General features: G+C 41.6%; 3 protein-coding genes across 4 annotated transcripts in view; 1 reads left to right on the forward strand and 2 right to left on the reverse strand.

Annotated features, from left to right (window-relative positions):
- The window catches only part of FRYL (FRY like transcription coactivator), a 248,563-nt gene extending 235,813 nt beyond the window's left edge, over window positions 1-12,750 (forward strand). Inside the window, exons 60-64 of the mRNA XM_007114521.4 lie at window positions 5,168-5,236; window positions 7,978-7,995; window positions 8,803-8,913; window positions 9,921-10,111; window positions 10,652-12,750. Coding sequence (XP_007114583.2) covers window positions 5,168-5,236; window positions 7,978-7,995; window positions 8,803-8,913; window positions 9,921-10,111; window positions 10,652-10,910 — 648 coding nt within the window. The 3' untranslated portion in view covers window positions 10,911-12,750. The remainder of the gene's footprint in view (window positions 1-5,167; window positions 5,237-7,977; window positions 7,996-8,802; window positions 8,914-9,920; window positions 10,112-10,651) is intronic.
- A 3,513-nt stretch (window positions 12,751-16,263) lies between these two features.
- ZAR1 (zygote arrest 1) lies at window positions 16,264-20,423 on the reverse strand. The gene is made up of 4 exons (XM_024132015.1): window positions 19,575-20,423; window positions 17,995-18,087; window positions 17,836-17,910; window positions 16,264-16,572 (listed from the first exon to the last, which is right to left on the reverse strand). The coding sequence occupies exons 1-4, from the start codon at window positions 20,421-20,423 to the stop codon at window positions 16,429-16,431; spliced, it is 1,161 nt and encodes a 386-aa protein (XP_023987783.1). The 3' UTR covers window positions 16,264-16,428.
- A 921-nt stretch (window positions 20,424-21,344) lies between these two features.
- Window positions 21,345-26,969, reverse strand: SLC10A4 (solute carrier family 10 member 4). 2 transcript variants are annotated; one of them, XM_007114520.3, is made up of 3 exons: window positions 26,285-26,969; window positions 25,294-25,504; window positions 21,345-22,351 (listed from the first exon to the last, which is right to left on the reverse strand). In XM_007114520.3, exons 1-3 carry the CDS (start codon window positions 26,878-26,880, stop codon window positions 21,839-21,841), a joined length of 1,320 nt encoding a protein of 439 aa, XP_007114582.1. In that variant the 5' UTR covers window positions 26,881-26,969; the 3' UTR covers window positions 21,345-21,838. The 2 variants fall into 2 exon arrangements, with proteins under 2 accessions (XP_007114582.1, XP_028347321.1); XM_028491520.2 differs by having other exon boundaries at window positions 26,267-26,969.
- Window positions 26,970-27,383: the final 414 nt, after the last annotated feature.

Genomic DNA, 27,383 nt, shown 5'->3' on the forward strand with positions numbered 1-27,383 from the left:
TTTTTCCCCTAGAATAGGAGATGAGTCTTTCATTAATAAGTACTAAATATCTGTCACATGTAAAGGCCTATGAAAAAATGAAGTGTTAAACCTGGTTCTTATTCCCTAAATATTCCAGATAGGAATATAAAGCACAAATACTGTGCATGAATAATTAGTAACAAATGTTTAAATCATAGCTATAAATAAAAGTACTGGCAATGAAAGAGACTTCCCCAAATCATACAGGTCTAACAGAGAACGGATGCAAACCAAATCTATGATTTCCAAGGAGAGGTCACTTTTGGCTGATAGGAAAACTTCATGGAACAGAGATGCAACTTTAGTCCTTGACAGACGTTAATTTTAGATTGGGGGATTATCTCAGGAAAAGAATACGGTATAAGAAAATATTTATTAAGGGGGTAGTGATCTTATATCTGGACTGAAATAGCAATGACAGATTGGAGAAGAGGAGAGCGTTCAGTAGCAGGAAAGTATCGGGCAAGATCTGGTCATGTTACAAATAATGTTGCTGTGTATGTAACTTCTTATACGTGTCTTTTACGTATATATGTTCACATCCCTGTTGGATATCTATCTAGGAGTGGAACTGCTGGCTCACAGGGTATACATCTGTTCAACTTTAGTAGATTCTGCCAAGCAGTTTTCTAAGAGAGGTTACATCAATTTACAATCCTATCAGAAGTGTGTACAGGAGTCACCATGCCCTAGTACCTTTGCCACCACTTGGTATTGCCAACTTTTAACATTTTGTCATTTTTGGTGGATGTGAGGTAGTATTTCATGATATTATTTTGCATCTGTCTGATGACTGTTTGAGCGCCTTTTTTTTTTTCATTTAGCTGTTTTGTGAATCGTGCCTAAAGTATCTTGCCCAATTTTGTAAATGGGTTATTTGTGGTTTTCTTATTGATTTGTAGGAGTTCTTCATTCTAAACACAAGCCTTTTACTGGATGTATGAATTACAAATTTTTTCCCCCTCTGTGGCTTGCATTTCCACTATCTCAATAGCATTTTTTTGATCAACAGAAGTTTTTCATTTTACTTAGATCCAAGGAATCCATCTCTTCCATTATGTTTAGTGCTTTAGCGTCTTCAGAAATCTCTGTCTCTCCTAGAAGGTTGATTGCTGTGATAATAGTCCCCATGAATCATGCTCCTCTGTGTCCACGCTTCTTTGCAATATGACTTCGCTGTTGTTCCTCCCATCAAGAGATGGAATCTGTTTTCCCACCTCTTAAGTCTGGGATGGCCTTGTGACTTGCTCTGACCAATCAAATTAAGAAGTGATGCTGTGCAACCTCTGAGACTAGCACTTAAGAGGTCTTTTGCAGCTTCTACTTTTGCCATCATGCCTGTCAGAGTGTAAATTGGAACAAACTCTGGAAAACTATTTGACCTCCAACCTCCAGGAGGATGAGAGGCCATGTGGAGGAGAGTGGAGGCATCCAGCTGACTGCCAGCATGCCAGGCACTTGAGGAAGGCCAGCTTGGAACTTTCAGCCCCAGTCAAGCCATCAGATGACTGTAGACTCGTGAGTGACCCTAGGCAAGACCAGAAGAAACTCCCAGCCAACACAAAGATTTATCTTGTTGTTTTAAGAAGCCATTAAGTTTTAGGGGTGGTTGGTTATACAGCCATAGATGCCACTTACAACAGGAGAACATCAAATACCTACAAATTAAGTCTATTTAAAGATGTGCCAAACCTCCACACAGAAAATTTCAGTTATTCCTGAGAGAAATGAAAGGCCTCCCGAATAAATGGAAGGCTATACCATGTTTATGAATCAAAAAACTCAACAGTGTAAAGTCATTTTTCCCCAAAATGATCTACAGACTGAATGCAATCTCATTCAAAATTTCAGACAATATATTAATGGAAATTGACAGGCTGATTACAGTCTTGAACACAGGTCAGGAAACTATAGCCCTCAGGTCATATCTGGCTCCCTGCCTGTTTTTGTAAATAAACTTTTTTGGAACATAGCCATCCCATTTGTTTACCTATTGTCTATGGCTATTTTGCACTGCGACACTGAATAGTTGCAACCGAAAATCTATGGTTTGCAACACCTAAAATATTTACTGTCTGCCCTTGACAGAAAATGTCTTCCAAATCTTGTCCTAAAAGAGCAACAACAAGGTCTAAACAACAGAGTGAGACCTACATCCAGTAAGACCTATTAAAAATCTCAAAAGAGTGTAGTGCTGGCATAAAGATAGACAAATAGACCAACAGAACATAACAGACCCACACATATATAATCATATAATTTACAGCAAAGGCGCTGTGGCAATGCAGTGGGAAAAGAATGTTCAGTAAATTGTGCCGAATCAATTACAATATTTGTATGGAAGAGAAAAATGAATTTGATTCCTTCCTAAGCTACCATCTCACCATTTCTTATCCCATCTATTCTGTTACTTTTTCCTTCCTTTCTTAACTTCTTTTCTATCAACCATTTTTCATTATTCAGTTTTTCCCCTCTGTTTTTAAGTTATATATTCTTTTATTATTCCTTGAGTCTTCTAAGGATCACAGGTGAAAGCCTGGGGTATTTATCAGGACCCTGCTCTCTTTGCAGGAATTGAACAATTTTTATCTCATCTCGCCAGCACCACGAGACCAAAAAGTCTCTGCTTACCTTTTCATCCTCCCAGATGCTATTACTTGCTTTCTTAGCCTCTCCTCCTGCACATGACAAACATAGGAACAAGCGCCCCAAGAGCAAACTGCACACAGATTGGTAGGCTCCCTTCTCTGCAGTTATCTTTTCTCCAGAATCTTGGCCCTCAGTACCTCACTACCTGTGATAGCCCTGTTTTCCCAGACCAGTGAACTATAAGCCACTACTTTTTGTTCAGCTTCTGAGCCCATGGACATCAATGAGCAAGTCCCCTAGGGTAATGCTGGAATCAATATACAGCTCCCTTCAGTACTTTTCTCTAACTCCGTAAATCCTTCTGGCTGGTGGTATTCAGCTTCCATAGTTGTTCTTGGAGGACTGGCCTTATACAAGCTACCCCATCATACCCAGAAGCCAAACCTCTCCAGTTAAATTTTAACCTTTATTTGAGCCTTGAGTAAAAAAAAAAAAAAAAATCCATCATGACAGGAAGACTGTTAACATGTGAGTTGGAGAGTATTCTGTACACAAACCATCTACTGTATCTTGTATACACTGACTGGGAAGGTGTGGACCTGTACTTTTGCAGGCCAGTGTGCAGCCACGGGACAATAGGGTTGGGGCTTTTCTTGTAACAGAATAAAAATCAGAAATAATTACTTTGAATAGTGCCCCCCAAATGCCATATCATAGGCATACAGTATAAAATATTATATTTAGTAAGAACAGGCCATTAAATAAGCAATTGAAATTATTTTTTTTCAAATTTATCAGTATACTTGGACAAACTGGGCCAGACTTGTGATGATGATGAAGTGTATAGGCATTTTAACATTTTGAGTGAATAAAGATTAAGGTACAGATTCCATGATAGATGTCAGCTGAATTTTGCTCATATAAAGAAATCTGCTAGATAGCTTTTGACAATGACTGCCAGCAGCTGTATCTTACTAGGAAAGCCTCACATGTTTTTCTTCTGAGATGCTGTCAAGTAAAGAGCCTAAGGGCCCTTGCAGGCTGAGGAACCAGGATAAAAGGGACATAAGGTCAAAGAGATTGTTTTGAAACAACCGAGACATCTAATTTTCATTCTTTGCATGTAGACCATTAACAGCTACAATTGAGAATTTCAGATGTCTACTACTGAAAGATTTTCAAAGAGTAAACAATGTAGCTAGTAGTTTTTCTCAAAGTCCTAATGACTTCATATATATATATATATATTAGTTTTATTATATTTAATCTATCACACTAAACAATGTAGCTAGTAGTTTTTCTCAAAGTCCTAATGACTTCATATATATATATATATTAGTTTTATTATATTTAATCTCACACAAAAAGAACTAGGAAGTCGAAAGAACAGGTAATATTAATAATATCAAACTGTCGAAACCTAGGAGCTTAACTTGAAGGTTCTAAGCTTTCACTTTAGCTTGGAAATTCTATGACTCCAGTGTTTTTTCCCCACTAAACCATAGTGCTATTATTTTCTTTTTATCTGACCGAGGAAAAGGTACCTTAAATAAATATCCATCTTTAGGACTAGCCCCTGGAAAAGGAAAATCCACATTTGGCTTCTGTATTCAGTATTCATTGGAGATAACGTTTGTCATTTATTGCTGTCCAAAAAGGAAGAAAAAAGAAAAAGAAACAAAAACAAGATTTAAAATGTATTTTAGTTTCTGTTTCACTAATTAAAAGTGACACAGTCTTCTGAGAATTACACTTCCGATAAGCAAATGGACCTGGTTAATTCTTTCTAAGTTGCCTTTGTTAAATTGACAGGAGGGGAAGCCCATCTTTCATTTCTCCATCTTACAATAGACAAAGGTCAAGTATAGGTTGTGAAGATTTCCAATAAAATCTACAAAATGAATATTCTTTACTGAAATGGAGCGCCACAAGGCCCTGGAATAGAAGACAGCTGATTGTGTTTCCATCAGTAAACCGTCCCCAGCGTGTGCATGTAGCCACATACACAGTATCCCCTGCTTGGGTTTGTTGCATACAAATGATTCGGCTCAAACGGAGATGAAAGTCTATGTCTACAACCAGTCCTAGAAATTCAAGTTCACTTTTTAAGACTGTTGTTTTATTTATTTTTTTAAATTAATTAATTTATTTATTTAGTATTTTTGGCTGTGTTGGGTCTTTGTTGCTGCACACGGGCTTTTCTCTAGTTGCGGCCAGCAGGCTTCTCATTGCGGTGGCTTCTCTTCTTGCAGAGCACGGGGTCTAGGCGCACGGGCTACAGTAGTTGTGGCACGCGGGCTCAGTAGTTGTGGCTCGTGGGCTCTAGAGCGCAGGCTCAGTAGTTGTGGCGCACGGGCTTAGTTGCTCCGTGGTATGTGGGATCTTCCCGGACCAGGGCTCGAACCCGTGTCCCCTGCATTGGCAGGCGGATTCTTAACCATTGCACCATCAGGGAGGTCCAAGATTGTTGTTTTATATGAGCAGGCCATTACAGTACCAATTTCATTATGCATTGTGCAATTACTGTATTAAAATTTACTGTTATTTATTTCTTCAGTGGTTAGACAATTGTAAGAGGACATTTGGTGCCAAAGAAGACATGTATAGGATAAACACAGATGCACAAGTAAGTTTCTTATTCTTAGTTTTGCTATATTTCTGTATCAGGTAAAATAATATGTATGCTCAAATGTCCTTGGTATTCCTAGAAATAAAGAATATTTGTAACATTTTTCATTTTTGTTATCAGAACAATCTTCATAAAAGTTAGGTTCAATGGAATATTGGCTTAGTAATGAAAAATTCACTTTAATAAAAATGAACGGCCAGCTTATGACTGAAGCTTAATAACATTCCATAGATAAGCTCGATGAATATCTGGACAGTCCAAGTTGACTTTTAGTTGCATCTGCCTCTTTAAACATTTTTTCATTCTGCATTAGTACTCCACAGATAAATAGTCTGGTCAGGATAACAAACCTGAGTACTGTTATATATGTTCATACTGGCCCTTCCGAAGCTGAAATTCTGATTGGATAAATTATGGTTTTTGCTAGTATAAAATTCAGTGAAAATAATAGTAATATATTTGCTTAGAGAAAAGTGCACATATGTAACACATACATTAAATGAGGATAAAATTAAGACCTACAAATCATTCTAATAGAAGTATAACTTCATATGGGGAACATGTATTAATCAGTTAACACCCTTTGCATTTGACATGAGAATTCTAACCTTTTACAACATCAGATTGTTACAGATTTCTAGTCACTGTAAAAGTTATTGTACTATTGTAATAAAAATGTGAAGTTTTACAAAACTGAAATGTTGAGAAAATAACAGTGTACTCTCAATAAATGTAAACTATTTGCCAGGCACTGTGCTGAGCATTTCATTCATTATCTCTGTCCTTACAGCTCTGTCTAGTAGATGTTGTAGTTAGCCCCATTACACAGATGAGGATACATAATAAGCAATTAATAAATATTTTAAAATAAATGAGAAAAAGTATATGCAAATTAAAATTGAGGCTTAGAGAAGCTAATTTATCTAAAATCAGTAAGTAAATAGATTAAGATTCAAACCTTGGAAGGCTGACTCCAAATCCTGCTCTGTCATAAAGAAATCGTCAAATAATCTGTGTAAAGAAAGAAACGAGGCAAGATAAGGAATTAACCCCAGACTAGAATTAGATCCTTTGGTTCTAATTCTGTCTTTGCCCCTATGGCTTAGGCAAGTAACAAACTGCTTTTCTCATATATAAATTAGGTGGTTAGACTAAGTGATTTCTTATACCCCTTCTACCATGAAGAAAATGAGTTCCATCTCCAGGAGTCTATGTCAATTAATATAGCTTGAGGTTTTCTACTAAGTGAAAACTGAAAACTCTATACATTGAAGACTTCCATAGATATCTTAGGTCTCCTTTCACATTCAGCTCCTTGAGAGCGGGGGTCCCTTTTCGCACAACATTATGTATTGTCTTTTGCTGTATACCAGTATAGTCTTTTGCATAATAAGCAATCAATAAATATTAAAAATAAATGAAGACTGTATATGCAAATTTCAGTACACTAAAAAGCAATCTTTTTAAATGTACAGTGTTAACATATTTAGTGTGACTTCTGGTAATTCAGAGCTATGAAATTAATTTTGTCCTACAGTTGTGGAGATCGTAAACTTTATCAGTGATTTCTTTTCCATTACATCCCAAAGTAGATGCTCTGGATAATAATGTGTGTAGAGTCAGTTTTTATTTATGCTAATGGAAGTGAAAAAAAATATTTAAAAGCTCCAATTGTTGTTAGTTTCCATATAAAACTGTATGAAGTAAAACCTCGGAAATTTAGATATGCTAATATGTTTGACATTGGATTGTGCTCACAGGATGACCATCTACATAATTTATGGTAAGCAGTACGGAGCTGAAGTTCACCTTTGCTTAGCAAATCCCTTCTAAATTGATAGGAATAAATGTTATATAAACAGTGCTTCAGAGGAAACTATTTAGAAAAGCAGATTTCAGAAAGGACTTTTAGAAGCAATATTTACATTACAGCCATTGCTGTTTTAATTAGAAGTCATTCTTCTCCATTAATGAGACTAGGTCTAAGTTGCTGTAGATATTTTAATGTAATAATTTTTAAATATTCCATAAACTGGATGTTTCACTGTGTATTTTACGTTATCTCGTTTGATTCAAACCTAGTTGGGTTGAATTTCTGAGGTTTACTAAATTACATTTGCAATGCAGTTTAAAACACACAACTGCTCTCAATATTTTACCTTCCGATTCAGCACTAATTATGGCAACTTAGGACTTAGACAGCAAAGGGTAGGCAACCCAGAATGAGCCACGCCAGAGAGAATCTTCTCATGGGCAAATACGTATTACATAAAATTATAAACCAGTTCTTTTTTGAGAAGAGCAAATCATTTCATATTTTCTAATCAGAAGTTTTTTAGTTTACTAACGGAAATTTATTACATTTGGTTTTTTTTTTTTTTTTTTTTTTTTTGGAAAGGCTTATAAAAACCCAGATAGAAGACCACTTTCAGTAGCCAACTTTCCCAATATCCCACTAGTTTTATTCTTTGTAGCTTTGGCACAAGAAATAAACTGTAGCCTAAATGTAATTTAGCTGTTATTTGGCAAAGAGTGAAAAACACCCTGGATTGTTACAGTAAATGTCTAAAAAGTTTTATTCTGGAAGTAGCATCATAAATTTTTCTTTTGGGTGTAATTTTAAATGTTCTTCAGTTTGCCTGGGACATCTGTGACCCTAGTTAAAATGATTTGTTACACTAATTCTTGGTCTTTTTCTTCCTTTGTATTTTTTGTGACCCGATCACCTTCTTGCTTAGCAAATGGAAATTCTAGCAGTAAGTGACCTGTCTTAATTTATAGACTACTTATCCATGTCAGACAAACTGGTTTTCATTTGCCATTTGTGACCTAGCAATGTTTTGTCATGGACTGCTTTAAGAGTAGTGTGTGCTTCAGTTTTGCATAGCCCTAATCCATGAAATGTTTCAATCCTACAAAGACAATGAGGTTTTATAATTAATCTGTACAACTAGCGGCTGCCTTTATACACATCTCTAACACGTCTCCTTTTATATTAATTTTAAAAATCCAAGTGCATTTGTTAATTTCGTCTTGTTTCAGTGAGATTACAGATTTGCTTTTTTTTTAAAAAAGGAACTCATTTTAAAGACAAACTATTCTTACTTTTTAGGTGAGAGGTTATCCAGAGTTTTACTTTTTGCTTTGTCAAGCACTTGTTGATAAATGCAGTGAGATGTACATCTCAATGTGGCAAGAGTATATGCACTTGTAAATTCTTCTCGTTATGAAGTTAAAGGTTTAAGTTCTAGTGAATTCTTTTTAAAGCATTCTATTTATTGCCTGCTGAAAAATTCTGTTTGTCTAATGTGAAAATGTGCTTCACACTAAAAATGAATTATGTAACCAATAATCTTTAAATTTTTTATTTTAATCCCAGTCTTCAAAGCATCTTTCATCTGTCTTTCATCAACTTCATACCATATTAACTTGCTTACTGCAGAAAAATAAAGCTCAGAACAAATTTTAACAATTATTTACTTATAAATTTTTATTTGAAATATGTTGTCTAGTCAAATATGGAAAATAACACCTAAATTTAACACAGTGTTATTTATTTCTAGGAACTGGAGCTCTGCCGAAGGTTATACAAATTGCATTTTCAATTGCTGCTTCTGTTCCAAGCCTACTGTAAACTTATCAATCAAATAAACACAATAAAAAATGAAGCAGAGGTAAATATTCAGTTGTACTAGGCATTAGTAACTGATTCTAGGAAATTAAAATACATACTTACATATTTCCTTGCAGGAGCGATGAAGTGAAAGTCGCTTATAGTGAATCTTCTCCCCAACCCCCCGCCCCAGTTAAGCATTATTGGTTTTTGAAATGATGTACTATACTATTTCAGGACCTGTTAGTAAATCTGACAGCAGATATCCAGCGATCTTAAAAGATCCGACACCTTAAAGGTCGCAGTAGCAGCAACAGATCATCTGTAATCAGAAATGAAGTAAAGCACGTCAATTCAATAAAGACAAAATTGTATTATGAAACCCCCTAACATCTTGTCCACATAGTATTTCTATAGTTCAAGTAATGCACACAAGAATAAACATGCGAATGTTAGAAATCGTGTCATGAATAGATTCAAAAGTAGGGACTTTAGTCTCTTTCCCCCTTGTCAACCACTGGTACCAAAACTATCACCGAGGAGATCACTTCGCTTTCTAAAATGGTTAAATTTATTTAAAAAAATAAACACGTACTGGTTTATACAAAATACCCTGGGTAAGTAACCCTTAAAAATATAAAGACTCCTCATCACTGTCAAAAATTTTTTTCATGATCATCCCATAATTCCAGGCCTACTGTTACCAAAAAAAAAACATAAATGTATTTTTACTATCCAAGATGAAGTATATATCACATGTTAAAACCAATATAAACATTGGTTGCAACCAATTATTTTAACTTATTACAATGTAACAGTTATTACTCTTAAGACAACCTGTTTTATCAAGAGTATTTAAAGACTGCTATTTGGCAGCTGAAATTATTTATTCCAACTGAACAGAGAACTTGAAATATTAACTGCCCGTAAGGACTAAGTTTAACAGTTGAAAATAATCTTTAAGAGAAAATACTACCACCATTAGATGTATCTTCACAGCCAAGTAAATGCTCTTTTTGTTACTGAACATACAAATTGATCCTTTTAAGGTATATTTATTTCTTTTAGGTCTTCAACATGTCAGAGGAACTTGCCCAGTTGGAAAATATCCTCAAAGAAGCCGAGTCCGCCTCAGAAAATGAAGAAATTGACATTTCCAAAGCTGCACAAACGACTATAGAAACTGCCATTCATACTTTAATTGAAACTTTGAAAAATAAGGAATTTATATCAGCTGTAGCACAAGTCAAAGCTTTCAGGTAAATTGTGAAAGGATTTATAGGAGATGCCTTTATACCTAACTGGAAGTTTATAAAGATTGGGTTTGGTTTTCAGTTTGATGTTTCAATATTATGTCTTTGTGAAAGAAAAACAGGACCTTATTTTGTGCAGTTACAAATGAAATGACACCAATCTTAGATTTTGTTCATTCTGTGATACTTTCAGTAATGTTTGCTCAAATAGTAAAACAGATCCTCAGTGATTCAACAGGAAATTATTTTTATAGGTATTAACTTAAAAGTAGCTATCTTGGGGCTTCCCTGGTGGCGCAGTGGTTGAGAGTCCGCCTGCCGATGCAGGGGACGCGGGTTCGTGCCCCGGTCCGGGAGGATCCCACATGCCGCGGAGCGGCTGGGCCCGTGAGCCATGGCCGCTGAGCCTGCACGTCCGGAGCCCGTGCTCTGCGACGGGAGAGGCCACAACAGTGAGAGGCCTGCGTACCGCCAAAAAAAAAAAAAAGTAGCTATCTTTAATAATTACTTTGAGTCTCACGACTTTAAAATTCTGTGTGTTTTCAGATCTCTCTGGCCTAACGATATCTTTGGCAGTTGTGAAGATGACCCTGTCCAGACACTGTTACACATCTATTTCCATCACCAGACCCTGGGCCAGACGGGAAGCTTTGCAGTCGTAGGCTCTGACCTGGACATGTCAGAAGCCAACTACAAATTGATGGAACTTAATCTAGAAATAAGAGAGTCTCTACGCATGGTGCAATCATACCAACTCGTAGCACAGGCCAAACCAATTGGAAATTTGGTGAGCACTGGATTCTGAGAAACTTCAGGCATTTAAGGAAGAGACTAAACTGAAGGCGATTAAGAATATTAACAAGCACCTTCTATGGACCCTTGCAGTTCACTGTCAAACTTTACCAGGGTAAAAAAGTAAGAACGTCAGAATCAGATCTGAAGGGAAAAAAAAACGAATCGTTTAACAGCTGCCAATACCTCCCACAATAACTGTATGAAGAAAGAATTTTTTTAATTACTTTACCTACGTGAAAAGAAAAGGGCTAAAAGTGATGCATACAAATACATTACTTTCTGGAGAAAGAAAAGAATTCTAAGAATGTCTGCAATAATGGCCTCTAACACTGAGACATTGGAAAGCAGGTGAAATGAGGCTGAAATCGAGGCTGGTTCATTTTAGCTGAAGACCTGCAGAGATGCTTGGATTTCTAGTAGTCACAAGCATAATCAACAACTGATACTTAATCATCTACATGAAGAACATCCAGTCGGATAGATATACACAGAAAGACTTCTTTGCAAAAACCATTGATTTTTTTTTTTTTTTTCTCCAACATGTGGGATAAGGGCGTGGGTGTTTTGTTTTTTGGGTCTGTATAAGGAATTGTGTGTGTGTGTGCGAGCTGAGATGTGTGAATATGTGATAGTCATATTTTCAAGGTATGGATGTTTGGTGATAACGTCTCAGAGCATGCCTAAAAGAGCACTGCAAGATTATTTTTGAAAAAATTTTATTTTATTAGATCTAACTCTTCATAGTGTGTAAATGTTAGAACATTTTAATAATATTTTAAAACTGGGCTTTCCCAGTATTTCAAAAAGAAATAATATATCTGTTAACGTTATTGGAATGCTGCTCAGTTCTCTGATCAGTGCTTATGTTACGATTGTTGATAACTAACCAAAGTAGATGCCTGCAGAGACTTTAAAATGTAAAATAAAGATGTATGCTGCCCGTCAGCTCTTCTCATTAGAAAAGTTAACTTATTTTACTCCATAATTATTATAGAAACTGTATAGATTAAAACCAGTATTTTCTTGTACATTTGTGCAATGCACTGTTATACAAGAAGAGGTGTACAAAGCTGAAGAAAAAATTGTGGTCATTGATGGTAAAATATATGACTTGCAGGCCCTGAAGTCTGCAGAATTCAAGAAGGAGAGATGCAAATGCATTTTTATAATGTTTATTCAGGACTCACATGTTTCACCCTAAAGGAACCTGGGGCTATGGGGGAAGATGAAAGGAAGCCTGAAGACTGACTACCAAAACATGCAATATACTTATTCCGCTGTCCAAGCCTGTAGCATAACATGAACTGGATTCTCTGTCCTTTTTTTAAATAGCATTTTGTAAAAGAAATGAATGTAGTCCCACAATTCCTCTGATTTGAAAGGAACACCTTGTATTTTTTATATGCATCTCTTATCCACTGTGACTTTTCTTTTAAACTGGGCTCTGGGATTCCAGAGTTTAGAATGTAGAAATGAAATGCTTGGCTTTGCCTTTTCTTGGTGGTGCAGACCCCTGCCAGAAATGTAATTATGCTCAAGTGCATTAACTGAGGGCCCTGTGCACGCCGCTGGACTGCTGACTAGAGTTATGTTACCTGTAAAATTCTGTAACTGGTCACAGCACATTCATAATCACTGTATTTTTTGACCCTGATAAAAACAATTATTTTGATGGTGTTCTGGTACTGTAAATGGTGTCCTTTAAATTATTTAATAACTTCTGGGTGCGGGGCAGGAAGAGAGGGGTGGGTGTCTGGAGACACACCACACTTTACAGCCTATCTTACCATCCCCTATTTTTCTCACCCTCCTTATATCCTATATCCTTTTTGTTAAAATAAAAAGCATTGTAGCTGTTGGTTTGTGTTGTATTTTAAGAAAGGATGAATGATTAGAGTGTGCATAATTAAGGAACTTTTCAAATGTTGCCTTCATTATTCTTAAAAATAATTTTCCTTCAAAAGGGGAGAACAGATTCAGTTCAATTGACTAATTACCCAAACCAAACCTTCCAAACAGTTGAAATTTCCTTCTCCTATTTATATGTAACTAAGTCTATTAATAATGTAATAAAGATTAATACACATGCAGAAAGCAAGATGCAGATATAAAGTCATTAGGATTGTCCTTTTGCAAATCAGATGTCCTTAAAACCTATAATTTTTTGCTCCTTGTCCTCTGGGTCCAAAGTTTGCATTTATTAACAAAATATATCAAATGCTTAATTTATTAAACAACACCTTATTTAGTTCCAATCAGAGCCCAGTCTTTGCTCATACAAACTTTTTCCTTTGCCCACTAAATTTAATCTTTTTTTTTTTTTTTTTTTTTTTTTGTGGTATGCGGGCCTCCCTCTGCTGCGGCCTCTCCCGTTGCGGAGCACAGGCTCCGGACGCACAGGCTCAGCGGCCATGGCTCACGGGCCCAGCCGCTCCGCGGCATGTGGGATCCTCCCAGACCGGGGCGCGAACCCGGTTCCCCTGCATCGGCAGGCGGACGCGCAACCACTGCGCCACCAGGGAAGCCCCTAAATTTATCATTTTTAAACAGTAAGTTTGTAAAATCACACAAGATAAGAGATCTGGGTACTTCCCTGGTGGTCCAGTGACTAAGACTCCGCGCTCCCAATGCAGACGGCCTGGGTTTGATCCCTGGTCAGGGAACTAGAGCCCACATGCGCAACTAAGAGTTCGCATGCCACCACTAAAAAGATCCCGAGTGCCACAGCTAAGACCCAGTGCAGCCAAATAAATTAAAAAATAAAATTTAAAAAAAGATATCTGGCAGTTTCTCCAAAGAAGAAAAATCCAAAGGATTTTTACACAATTTAGAAAATATTTTCTACTTTTAGTGATATAAGATGGAGGGTGTGGTACACCCCACAATCCACTTTAAATTTAGGAAATCGTCAGACATTTTCTTGGAACAGACTCACCAAAGCCAGAGTGAGTGTACCTCCTTTTGGTCTATGAGAACTCATCCACCAGCATAACCTACACTAGAGGAAATAAGAATCAATGTGATAATAATTGTACTTTATGGCATTCTTATTTTTAAATTTTCAAAGTAATCCACTGTCACTTCAGTAAATGTAAGAAATATGAACAAAACTAGAATCACTTCTCTTGACACCCAGAGAGAACAGTATTCTGGGATATTTCCTTCTAGCCTCTCAATCTCTCAAAGAAAAATCAATTTTATAAATTTCCAATTATACATAGTTTGACAGTGCCTTATTGGTAGAATGTTATCACCATAACTCTCTTAGGAATCATGAGTTTTTATACCACTTTGTTCAATGTCTGAATGGCCACTAACTCTAAGTGACACATATTTTGATCCTTGCTTTCCTCAGCGGTAAAATAGGGTTAGCTGCTCTATTAGGAAAATTAATGGCAAACAATATTAAGCTTAAAGGATGATTAATAGCCATTTTAATAGCTGTATTAATAACCATTGAATTTGTCCTAGGACTCATTGAAGGTATATTTCTATTGTTCCTCATTCATTCAGCAAATGCTTAAGAGTGAATATTATCTACCCCTTGCACATCATGAGTCAGACCGGTTTCCTATCCCTGTACCTACCCTCAACCACATCAGGAGTTAATAGTGTTTGTTAGTACAAAAACACATCACCTTCACCCACACCTAGAGTTCTCCTCCTTCATTTCTCTTTGGTCCCACCACCATTTTATCTGATCTTTGCAAGACTCCTTACAGGTTCACAGGCATCCACCGTACTGCCAGTGAATTTTTTTTTTTTTTTTTAAAGGTGAATCTGTCACCATGCCCCACCACAGCTTTAAAACCTTTCAGTGGATTCTTACTGATGACATATGAAAACCAGTCATCCTAAGCAAGGTCCAAAGAGTCCTCCCAGCCTGGGCCTATCAGTTGCACCTGCCACCATCCCCATCCCTGCCCCTGTGGCCTCCTGGCTTTCTCTACCACTGGGCCTTTGCACACATTAGCTTAGTCTGGAAAAGTTCTTTCTTCCCCTCTTTGTCTAATTCAACTCATCCAAACTTCAGCTCAGTTGTAGTGTCATTTTTTAGGCAAGGCTTCCCTGACCTCCCCAAGTCAGATCCCTTTTTTTTCCTCCTACCAGGCACCAAGTAGGTCTCACATAGTGCATTGCAGACGTTCTATACAGGAATTAATGGCCATCTACCCGCTACACTGGAAGTTTTATGAGGGCAGAGCCCACAGCCATGTTTTTCTACGGTAAGTACAAGGCTGACTTGATTGTAGTTTTCACACTTCAATTCCATAAGCAATACCTGGGGCGCTTATTCAGTGCTTCACCTCCATGTAGTGATTCGGTAGAGATAGGGAACTAAGAATCTGCCTTTTTACAAATACCTTACCAAGCCCTATGGTTAGAGGCCTTCCCCCTTGCTATAAAGGGTTCTAGAGACTTCAAACTCATTTTCGTTTCTTTTATTCTCCACATTTGTCTACATACAAGCATCCAAGATGTCAACAGACTTACTATATATGGCCTATAAGGTAGTAAGGGTTAACTTAAAAATGGCATGCTTAGAAAGTTGGAAGGAGGCCTAATTAGCACCTGGTTCCAATTATGTGGTTTCTGTAACCAAGAAATCAACAGCTCTCAACTCTGATTTCATTAAAATCCCTCATGTCATCCCCCACCCCCATCCCTGCACTGGGAGAGCCCTGGTGCTGGGTCTCAGTGTTTTCTTGGTAATCAGGTAGAAAGCTTGGTAATCAGTTTAGGATGAGAATCCCTGTCCGATGGCGCCAAACACTGTTTCCACTTACAGAACTGCAAGTCCATAATGACAAAGGCTAAATAAAGCTGCCTCTAACTGGATCTTTAAATACATTTAGGAGGACTTTTTTTTTTTTTAAGTTAACAAATTACCAGCTGAAGTCCACTTGAAGTTATTTAACATCTTAAAGCTGCCCTTAGCCACGCTGTTCCCATCCGTACCTGTGACATCGTGATTAGCATGTCACCAGCTCTCAAAGCCTTTCTCCCTCAGCACTGACTAAACCGAGATCATCTGTAAGCCAGCCATTCTGGGTTCTGACTCTGCGTTACCCATCCCCAAACATCAGAGTCCCCTCAAACGTCAAGGCCTGGCTCTAGCCTCCACCTGCCCCAGAAGGATGCTCATCTTAATAGATGGCTTTTTATTCAATTAATTTCTTATAGGCATCAGCCCTACAGACCTACAAGTAGTAAACCTCACATGTGAGTCCCCTCTACACTTTTCTCTCAAGTGACTAACCTAGTTGCTCTGTAAGCAATGGACAAATATTAAAGTAAAAGGCCCAGACTGTTAAGACAAGACAGGCTCTCCTAAATCTTAAGGATTTTACACAGTGTATCAATTGTTTTGCAATGCTTTTATTTGACAGCTTTGTCAAATACAGCCTTTCACGAAGTATTTTGAGGGAGCGGCAGAGAGGAGGAGGAGGGGCATGGAAAAAAGCTCACTTGTCTGCTCCACTAGCACCCGTTCAGCAGGACCAGTGTTTTGGTTTTTTCACATTCATTTAAATGATATATTTGAAACTGAAAGTGCTGTCACAGGATAGGCGTTTGCCTTTGCATCTCCCACACAGATCTTGACGGTGGGGCCTTTTGGGGTCCACGTGGCGAACTTTTACTGGGCAGGAGCATCTAGTCTGTTTACAATTCTGAAAAAAAAGTGAGAAGTACATACAGAACATAAACGCTTGGTGATGTCCTGGAACTTCAAAGTTATTTTTCTAGTCCATTCAAATACTAACTGAATGCACTCTAAGCAAAGTCCTGTGCTAATCTTGTTCTGTCTACATCCCTTCCTAGCAAGGAGAAGGATGGGAGGAGTAGAGCATTTTATCATGCAGTCCTGCTCCCATGTTGCACAGGATTCAGCTCTGAATTGTGAAGTTTCTTTTAAAACAGTTGAAGAGGAAATCCTTCCCTGCCCTTGAAGGCTGGAGAACAAGCAAGCAGGAGAGAGGAGTTTAACAACATCGAAGGTGTGAGGCCAGGAACCAGTAGCAGGCCTGGCACCAGTGGCTAACCTTGGCCCTCTCCCTGCTGCGAAGGACCTCAAGCTGAGGCAGAAGGCAGAGCAGCAACTGCTGGGCCGAGAGCAGAGCGGTTAGAAAGTTCGCTTGCATTGTCAAACTCCTCTCTCCTACTTTAGAATTTACCCTACTCTTCCCAAGACCTAGATTAGTCTGAGTTTTCCATACTTAATTTCTCTCCACCCACCCTGCAGTGTTCATGCTTCCGGCATCCACCTGGAGTCAAGTGCATTGATTAGGCTGTCTCTACTGGCAAGTCAAGCTCCACTAGCTGTGTGATTAACAGGCAAGTTTAGTCACTTCTCCCTCTTCGATTAACAGAGCCCTTTATCACAGTGCAGTGCTCAGTTAACAGTAACAAACAACGTGTTACCAGTTAACCCCATAAAGCTTAGGGTTAAAGCTAAAGCAACTTAGGTTTACTTCAAAACAAATCCCTTCCTGAACTCACAGGCAAAATGGAAACTTTAAAAAAACCCGTGCTTTTACTAAATACTTTAACTTGGGTATGTGCTTCATAAAACGCATTTGGGTAAAACTGTCAACCTTTACTACTTCATAGTAGTAGAAAGATAATCTGTTTTCTAAGTTTACTTTCTCCTACATTCAGCTGAGTCGCAGGCAAAGCAAACATTCTTCCACACTGCAAGTGAGGCAACAGCTTCTAGAGACGTTCACATGACTGAGGTTTGCAAGAGCAGGAGAAAACTAACACCAAGGCCTTGTTTCCCAGTTAACTATTATTTCTACAACTCCTTCCAGAAAGAAATCAAAACCTCAGGTCACCGGAAATCTAGGCTCTTTTAGGAAATACATTCAAGAAACTACCCCCAAATCTTCTAATCACTACCCAGTTCAGACACAAAATACAAACATTCAATTTACTTGACAGGTGATATCCTCCACTCGATAAGGGTTATAAGACTTCTGACATGTTCTGCAAAACTGCTTGTAGTAAACCTGTCATGGGAAAGAGGAAAAACTTAGAGCAAAACCCTCCTGAACCTTTTGTCAGGATGATGCCAGTTACAGGGCATTTCTTACCTTGTTAGTGCCCTGTACACACCACACATAGGCACTTTCCCATCGGATGTTGCAGTCCTTGCAGTGATAGTAGCCATATTTCTGTTCTAAGAACTGAGCAAACGGATAGCAGAGTTTAACCGACATGACATCTGAATTAGCCTTCATCTCAGAAGCTTGGAAAGGATCTGATACTTAAAACTGGCAACTCCACTCCATATCTTGGAGGAAAGTAGAATCAGGTTGAAGTCCGTGTCCACAACGTAATCATTAGGAAAGCTAATGGCTTAATCAAGTAGAAAAGCAAGGGCTCACTGGAATTTATGTACCGGATTATCTTGGTTCATAAAGCAAATTAACAGATTACTAAACAGGTGTTTTCCCTCAGGCAGGCAAGGGGAAAGCCAAACACATAGGGTTCCTGAACTTTGGGATTCTTCAGGGAGGGCTTCTCTCTGTAGAATAGGTCTGATCTTAGAACACACATGAATGCAGTGGTTAAACTCAAGAAAAGAAACTAGACTCTGCATCCTAAAATGATCTTGGGTGAACACCTTGAAAAAAGTTCTCTATGCTTCTATTTAAGTTTCCACCAAACAGTGGTGCTGGGAATCTAAAATACGGATAAGCCATAATTCACACATAATATGAACAAAAGTAGTACTACCTTATTCTTAAGTTCTTCTTTCTCAGTGAGAAACAAGTTATAAACAAGTTTTTGGAGTTAGGCCTTTAGAATTGGAAGGAACTTTGGAGGACACTGAGCAATTTCACAGGTGAGCAAACTGAAGCCCAGGAAGGTAAAGACTTAAGATCACGCACAGCTTGGAGTGCGCACAGCTTGGGCACAAACTTGATTCACTCTGTGTTCCCCCACCCCCACTAAACAGCCCTGGGGAGCCTGGAAGAGACCCCAAAAAGGACTCTTCCGGGCCTCTTACTACCTCTCATGCCTTTCCACTCCCCTGGGTTACAACCCCTCAGTGTGCTCCAGCCTTTTAAGTTTCAGGCAAGTACCAAGTGGCCTTCCAAGCCTGCTCCTCTCAGGCAGCAATGCAGCACAGCGCAGATGCTCTAGCAGTGCTATTAGATTTCTGAAGAGGGGTGCGTCTTAAGGGCAAGAGAAGATCCTGACTGGGACCCCAGTAGTCAACTGTTAACGGTTTCTAACACACCGAATAAGAAAATGTGAGTGGGATCCTTGGGAATCAACTCTCTTTGCCAGTTAAGTTCACCTTCTGATGTTTCGAGACCCATCCTAGATCATCCAGTGCAGGATCAACACAGGACTACACTCCCGTGGTCAGAGCTTTATACAGAAAATACGCTCGGTATAAGAATGTTAAAAGGGCGTTTCCTCGGCCACCCCTGCGCAACCGGTGTTTTACCATCGCAGCAACACGCAAGCTACACTGGATTGAATTCTGCCGGAGAAGGACGACTTCAGCAGCTGCCGAAAGGCACACAGAAGTGCCCGCGCCTAAGGGAGCGCGCGCCTCCACGTGTCGCGAGCAGCCGCGGGGCGGGGACGGGGACGCGAGCCAGGAGGGCGCACAGGCCTGGGGCTCCTCCGCCGGTTCCCTGGCCGACTCGGGACTCACCTGGAAGCGCAGGCGCTCCTTGCCCGGCTGGGGGCTCCGCGGCGACCACCTCTCGCCCGCGGCGTCCGGGGCGCCGGCCACCGGCGGGGTCTGCTCCCTGCTCGCCGGTACCCCGGCCTGGGCCTCGTCCTCCTCGGACTGCGGCCGTTGGGGCTCCTTCCTCGCCGACCCCTCTCCCTCCTCGGGGCCTCGGGGCCTCGCAGCTGGCGGCCCTCGCTCTCCGTCCGGCGCCCCGGGCCTCTGCTCGGCCGCCGCAGTCTCGGCCCCTTCCAGGAGGGTGGCAAGGCGGCGGGAGGCCACGGGCGAGTACACCGCCACGGTGCGCGGGAAGCGCACGGGCCGCGGGGCGCCGCTTGGCGGGCTGCCCTGCTCGGGGCCCCGGCGGACCAGCTCCGGGGAGGCCGGGCAGCTGCCGCCCGCGCCCGCCACGCCCTCGGGGTCAGGGCCGGGCTCGCGGGCCCTGCGCAGCAGCGTACGCCGCCCCAGCGAGCACTGCACGGAGACGTCGCGGCGCGGGTTCACCTGCACGGCCACGTCCCGAATGCTGGCCCGGCCGGGCCGCGGGGCGAGGCCGGGGCCCACCTGCGACAGCAGGGCCATGAGCTGCGCCCGCTGGTAGCTGTGGAAGTACTCGGCGGCCGCCAGCTGCCCGTAGCCCGGGAAAGACGACGAGGCCGCGCCGTCAGACGAGGAGGCAACGGGAGGGTAGCCGCCGTCCCGGTGCCGCCAGCCCCCCCCGCCCGCCGCTCCCTTGCCCTTGGCGGCGGCCGGGTAGGGGTAGGGGTACGAGTAGAGGGCGCACGCCGGGTACATGTAAGCGTCCAGCACCTCGTCCCCCAGGGCAGCCATCAGCGCACCCCTGCCGCTCCTGCCAGCCCCCGCGTCCTAAATAGGCGACCTCCCGGGGGCAGCCGGGCGTGGGCCCCACCCCCGCTGGCCGCGCCGCGCGGCCCCCCGCACCCTCCCCGCCACCCGCTGGTGTCCCCGCCGGAGGGGCCCCCGCCAGACTTTCTCGGTGTGGGAACTTCCCACACCCGGAGGTTGGCACAAATACCCCGAGATGATCTGCAAAGAAGGCTTTCTTTGCGAAGCAGAACTGGTCTGTAAGTGAACTGGCTCCAGGTGAAGAGGATACCAGCAGGAGAACCATCACGGCGATTCGCTGAGCCAGGTGGTCCCCAGCCCTGGGTGATCGTCGGCGCCGCGCGGGAAGCTGAGGCGAGGCTGATTGCCTCTGGCTAGTGGGCAAAAATGCGAAGGTTTGGGGGAACTGCTTTGGGTCTGATACCTACGATCTCAGATTGTAGGTTATTTCATCATCTCAGGGCTGCCCTGAGAAATCTACGCACTGAATCCTTTCAGTAAGTGCATAGGGAAAGCATTCCAGGGCATCTGTGTCTAGGCTAATCGTTTTCTCCCTTGGAGAACGTACTCCACCCCCGCCGCGCCCCCAACCCCCCACCTCAAACGGTGACCAGGAGGTGCTGTGAGTACCACGAGGGTCTGATGACTGTTGCTCTTCTCTGGGGTAGACAGTCTGCTCTACGGATTTTCCTAACCAAATAATCTTTCCAAAAGAGAAACTGATTTAGGGTGTGTTTACATAAATGCAGAAGACCAAATCAGTCCCCAGCTGAAAGCAAATGCCTTGTCCACTACAAACATGTTGGCCGCTCGTTACAAATAGATACCAGGTCAAGTAATCAAATACGTTAATGTAATTTTTCTCTGATTTGATACAGGTTGGACAATAAAATACTATATTTCATTGTTTAATAGACCTGTTTGGGGATTTTTCTGAATACAGGTCAAATTTTAACAATGTCAAGTATTTATAAGCCGAGCAAGCACACTTTTTTTTAACAACAATTACATTAAACTCAATTATGCTTTACAAATATAGCATGTTTTTACTCATATAAGATAGTGCATCAAAATTCTACATTTCCAAGACCCTGTTTTCTAAGAGTTAACATATTTGAAACAATCATAGAAATCGGTAACGGTGAAAAACCAAAAAGCACATTTGTTCAGGCGGCACCCTAGCAGTCCCAGGTGCAAGTTATATTACGACATTGATTTGTAATTTATGAAAACGCTTGGTTAATATACCAATGCAACCTTATGGTGGGCAGATCAAAATTGTTTACATGTATAATAATGTGAACCAATTGTTGTTCTTTATGTAAACCATAGACACTACCACAGACCATAAACATGAAGTAATGTTTCAGCAAGATAAACTCCCGTGTGTATCCCCATATTTAGAGCGAAGTCTGAGTGGTTTCCATCATAATTAAATTATCTGCTTTCACGGTGCCATAGGAAGTGTCTGCCATTTCCTCTTCTTTTAGTTTCTTATAAGAAATATCTGTATCTTCATCCTCATCTAGAGGATCTTGCTTGTACAATATTCCACTCCCATACATTTTATATATTAAAACAAAAATCCCTGCTTCTGCAGACTGGAAAAGGGCATAAAGCAAGGGAAACATGTACATACTTCCTATGTTTTGCGGTGGAAAGGCCAGTTTTAGAATGGCGGTACAGAGCTGCACGTTCTGGCTCCCTGTTTCCAGGCACACGGTCCTCTTGCAGTTGGGTGGAAGATGGAAGAGAGTAGCTAAGCCATAGCCTGAGGCGTAGCCTGCCAAAGGCATAAAAATCGCTACCACATAAACAGCTGCAGGAATACTTGCCAGCAGTTTGGGTCCTAACATAGTGCAGGTCATTATGAAAAGGACCACCAGCGTCATTAGCAGAGACCACAGGGAAACCTAGTAAAAGAACATGGATAAACAAGCCATCAAAAGTAAGATAGTTGGAGAGGGATTCAGGCAAGGGGATCCTGGGCTCTTGGAAGAGGAGAGTCATCTAGTCTGACCTCCCACACAGAATGGAGATCTTCGCCATTAAAAGTCTCTGACAGTACTTCTGAAGATGGGTAGATCACCTCTTCAGGAGGTATCCAGGCCATGTCAGACAGCTCTAATTGTTTGGCAACCTGTCTTTATGTCTAGTGACAATTTGCCTTCTATAACTGCTAGCCATTGTCTTGGATACGCCCTCAGGAGCAGCACAGACCAGACAGACTACTCCTCCTGCAAAACAGCCTCCAAAAGTTTAAAAACCAGTTATGAGGGGAAGGCTACCCTTCTCTGGGGGCAGTCTGTCCCAGGCTTTCAGCCTTCATTCCATAACTCTGTTTTGGAGTCCTGACTGTTCTGAGCATTCGTTTAATTTGTGAATATGCCTCTTAAAAACAAAGCAGTTAGAACTGAGCCCAAGACACCAGGTATGGTCTAATGAATAGAGTGGACAGATGGACATTGCTTTCCCTGAACAGGACCCAGTGTTTTCCATAAGAAATTCGTTCTGGTTTTACACAGGACATAAAAGCCTATTGATTTATGAAACTGAGTGTCTGATATTTTTAACCTTCAAAATACTTTTATAGCTCAGAGAATTGTTAGCAATACCCAAACAATTACCAACTCTTAGATTAGGTAAGAGAAAAGAAAAAAATGTAAACATAAGATGTGAGGAATTCTTTGTAATCCTGCAACTCCCTGCTTTTTCACCTGTTCATGAGAAAACTCCCACATGTAAGTCTCTAATGACGTTTAGGAATAGAAGGATTTTAGATAAAAACAATTGACTGTATAAAACAGTGTGTCATCTTGATGTCTGACTGGTACATTTCACTCATGCAAATAAGACAGGCTTGTAAACAGTAAGGTGGAAACCTAAAAATTCTTCTCCTAGTTCTCCTTCAGATCCGTAGCTTTTTTTTTAATGGGGGAGGGGATTGGGTGGGTGTCTGTGAGGGAGACTACAGATCCAGAACAGTTTAAGTGTTGCTTCTGGTTCCCTAGATATCTGGGAGGATACCCTTTTGGAGTCTATGGGATTGGCATATACTTTATATTCTTTAAAAGATTATTCAAAATTTATCTGGGCTGGTCAAAAAGTCTACCTTAAATGGTGCTGAAGTAATTATTATATAAGATACTCATGTTACAAATGTAGAATTAGCAGAAACCAAACTTTTATAAATCCAAACTTATATTAAGTTTCAAAGTGTGTCTACATCAATAGCTTTGAGAGGAAGTCTGATTCTTCATTGTGAAACTATTGGCTCTAACATTTCCTTTGAACCATTTAAAATCACTTGGGTGAGCACTGACACTGAATGCTCATTTTAAAGTGTTTGCAAAAGTATAAAAATATTATGAAGTGGATCTTAATGAGTGTGCTGGCTATGGAATAGGGTCAGCTTAAACTCAAAGTTACACTGTCTTATTGAATTGTCTGTTATTTAAGTATGTTTACCTGTTTTTAGCATGGAAATAGGTTATTTGACTTTCTCTTAGAATTCCCAAGGTTTTACAGTAAATGCCATCACATTAATAGTATAACCTTAATGATCAAGCTTAGTAAGTTCTTAATGATCAAGATGATCTATAGATATATTATGTATAACATATAACAAATATGTATATTTACATGTACATATATATTACATTCAGAGTATATATATGCTTACAATAGAGCATAATTTTTTTACTCAAGGCTGGATATATGTACTGAAAAGAGCCCTCTATTTTTCATATTATTAAAAGTTAGCCCCTCTGTATAATCAGATTACTTTGGTATAATATAAGTAAAACACAAAAGATTGTCTTCTTAAACCTACATAATTGAAACATTAGAGTGATCCTTTTTCTCTTCATTGTCTGAAGGAATTTGCATGTACGTTTTACACTAATTAGACTAATTCGTTATGTATTTTATTTGATTAACTTCCTAAAATGAGAATCCTGTTCATGATTTACTCTTATTTACTACTAGTTTTGAGTTTTCAAAGAAAGTTTAATTTAGAAATATTTAAATTTTTTCTCCAATCAACTATTACAAAATCTCTACTGCTACAAAAAGCATCAATTTTTTAAAATAAAGCAATTTTGGAAATATTGCACAAAATAATAGAAATCCCATTCTTCCACTACCTTTAGAAACCATATGAAATATTGCAATGGGAAAGGAAAAAGAAACACAAATTTAGTAATGTGAATATATTCTGCATTATTTACCCAGGACCTAATTTTATTTTGTGCTTTAAAGCCAATATTTTGTGTATTCTATTATATTCTACGATGTAATTTTTTTACGATGTAATTTTTAAATTACTTTTTGTCTTATTAGTGTAAACTTACTTTTAGAAAATTAATAAAACATTTTAAAGGAAACTTCTACAGAGTTTCTCAGAATTAGAGTTCCACTTTTAAAAAGTAGAGTACTGTAATGCATTTCAAAAGTACTGCACAAATCCTATTAATTTTATTTCAACTGCTTTGATTTTTAGTAATACATGACTTCTTAGTGGAAAACATGTTGCCATTTAATTGCACTGTCATCTTTTCCCCCCATGATCTGTTTCCTCCCATGAATACTGATAGTTCTCTTATGCTGTTTTTAATTAACCCGGTGTCTTAATTAAAGCTATTATTTTTGAAGTTCCAAAAGATGGAACAGAAGTTATATTTGTGGCATAAACTTTTCTTTTTTTTTTTTTTTTTTTTAAGTTTATCCATGCAAGGGCTACCCAGTCCTTTTCTTCCTTACTTCTCTTTCCCAAACTTCTCACTGTTTCAGCCATGGGTCAGAGACCAAGGATTCTCTACGTGTGTAAAGTATGCAAAGGGAAGAGTGACCTTACCTTCACAATGTAGTCAGCCACCCGGTTGTATTTGTAGCGAATGAAGACGCCCAAACCAATAGGGATGAGAGTGCTGCAGAGAGTCAGGATCACTGTCCCTATGGGCAGTAATTGCACCAGAGGAGTGTTGATCCAAGCCCGGCTGTAGATCCACAGGCACAGTGGCATCAAGACCAGGGCCAGGAGCGTGGAAGAGATGGTCATGATGATGCTGCAGAAAAGGGAATGGACAGAAGTTGGAATGGGCTTTGAGCCAAAGAGCCTTGCTTGAACATTGGGTAGAAGAAAACGGGGGAGACTGCAAGTCCCCCAGCTTGAAGTCAGGGAAGAACCTGCTTCATGCCAGGGGAGCACCAAGAGAGCAGCATGGCTAAGCCCAACTGAAACATGAACTCCAGGCAGGAGAAGAAAAATCTCAGGACTGCTGCCCTCTGCTTTTTACAGCCTATGGAGCTGGTTACAGTCTGGATGGCTGTGAGGGCAAGGGACATTTCTGTTTTCTTTTTAATCCTCCAAAGCACCCTGTAAGGCATGGTAAAGCTGCTGAATACTACTTGTTGGATTAACCTCAACTATATTGTCTTACATAGGAGATTACTTTCTTTATTGGAGCCAACAGTCCTATTTTGCTTTTACATTTCCCGTGAGTCCTGGCTTCAGACTTCCCAGTTTCCTTTGTCTTCCGGGGCCTGCAAACCTGCACTGACAGCCCAACACTCAGGGAGGGTGGGGAGGGCGCTGTGGATGAGACCCCAGGACCCTCGGAGCACCTCTGTCCCCGTCTAGATCTTCTCCCCTCCAACCCTGCCTCTTCATGTTTGCCTGGACTTCCAAAGCCCGGGCGGGCGTCCCCATCATCTCCAGTTTCTTCTCCCCTCTTCCGCGCCTCCTTCTAACCGCCTCTCCTTCCTCCCTCCTTGGTCTTGAACGCATGGCTGTCAACGCGGTTGGCTGGGAGAAGAAAGATGCCTACCGGACAGCGGCTCCGTACCTGAGGTTCATGTCGCCGTCAACCAGCAGGGACATCAGGTTGGAGAGATTCCCGCCGGGACAGCAGCCACACAGGAGCACCGCCACGGCGGCCGACCCGTCCAAGGAGAAGGTGAGCGCCAACAGGAAGGCCAGCAGCGGCAAGAAGCCGAACTGGCAGAGCGCGGCCAGCAGCGCGCCCACCGGCCGACGGACGTGCGCCCCGAAGTGGTTCACGTCCACCGTGCAGCCCAAGCCCAGCATGGTGATGCACAGGGCGGCGCCCACAAACACGTTCAGCCCGTGGTTCAGCGGCGTGTCCCAGAACGGGGGCTCGTGGGCGGCCTCGGGCGGAGCGAACAGGGTAGGGCTCGGGCCGGCGGCGCCACCCGTGAAGCAGCCGGCCGTCGGCGTCAGGGTCGGAGTGGGGCCGGGGCGGAAACTGACGCCGGGCCCCGGCGCGACACTGAGCCCGGGACTGGGGCCGGCGCTGGAGGCGGGCGCCAGGGCGGCGTCTGGGCCGGGGCTCAGGCTGCTGGCGTTGGGCGACAAGGTGTAGTTGTCCGGCGGCAGCGAGGACGGGCCGAAGAGCAGGGTGGAGTTGCCGGTGCCGTCCATGGCGCTGTCGGCGGGAGGCTGCGGGTCTGGCTCCTGCCCGCCCTAAGGATTTCTCTGCCCTCCCGCCGCGCGCGACTCCGCGCCTTCGGTCGCCACCGCCGTCCGTCTGTCTGTCCGCCCGTCCGCAGCCGCCAAACGGGAGTCGGTGGCCAGGCTCTGCTGCGCGCGGCTGACGACCGGGGCAACGGGTCGGCGCTCGGCTGGGGGTCGGCCGAAGGCCGCTGGCTGGCACTTAAGAAAGCGCAGCCCCCGAGGGTGAACCCAATCGCTGGGCCCCCGCGCCCGCAGGCGCCGCCCCCGCCGCCGAGTCCCCTCCTTTTAATCACCAGTAAGTGGTTCTGTTAGAGTGTAGCCAGGGGCGGAACAAAGACCTGACAAAGGACAAGAAGAAGAAAAAACTGTGCCTGGCTGCTGACCAAGTTCTCTGCTGGGCTGTGCCTCTTTGATAATGAAATCTGGAGAGCCAGACATACAGAGAGAGAGAGAGAGAGAGAGAGATAAAG

The sequence above is a fragment of the Physeter macrocephalus genome, chromosome 7, assembly GCF_002837175.3.
Source record: "Physeter macrocephalus isolate SW-GA chromosome 7, ASM283717v5, whole genome shotgun sequence".
In the NCBI taxonomy this organism is placed as follows: Eukaryota; Metazoa; Chordata; class Mammalia; order Artiodactyla; family Physeteridae; genus Physeter; species Physeter macrocephalus.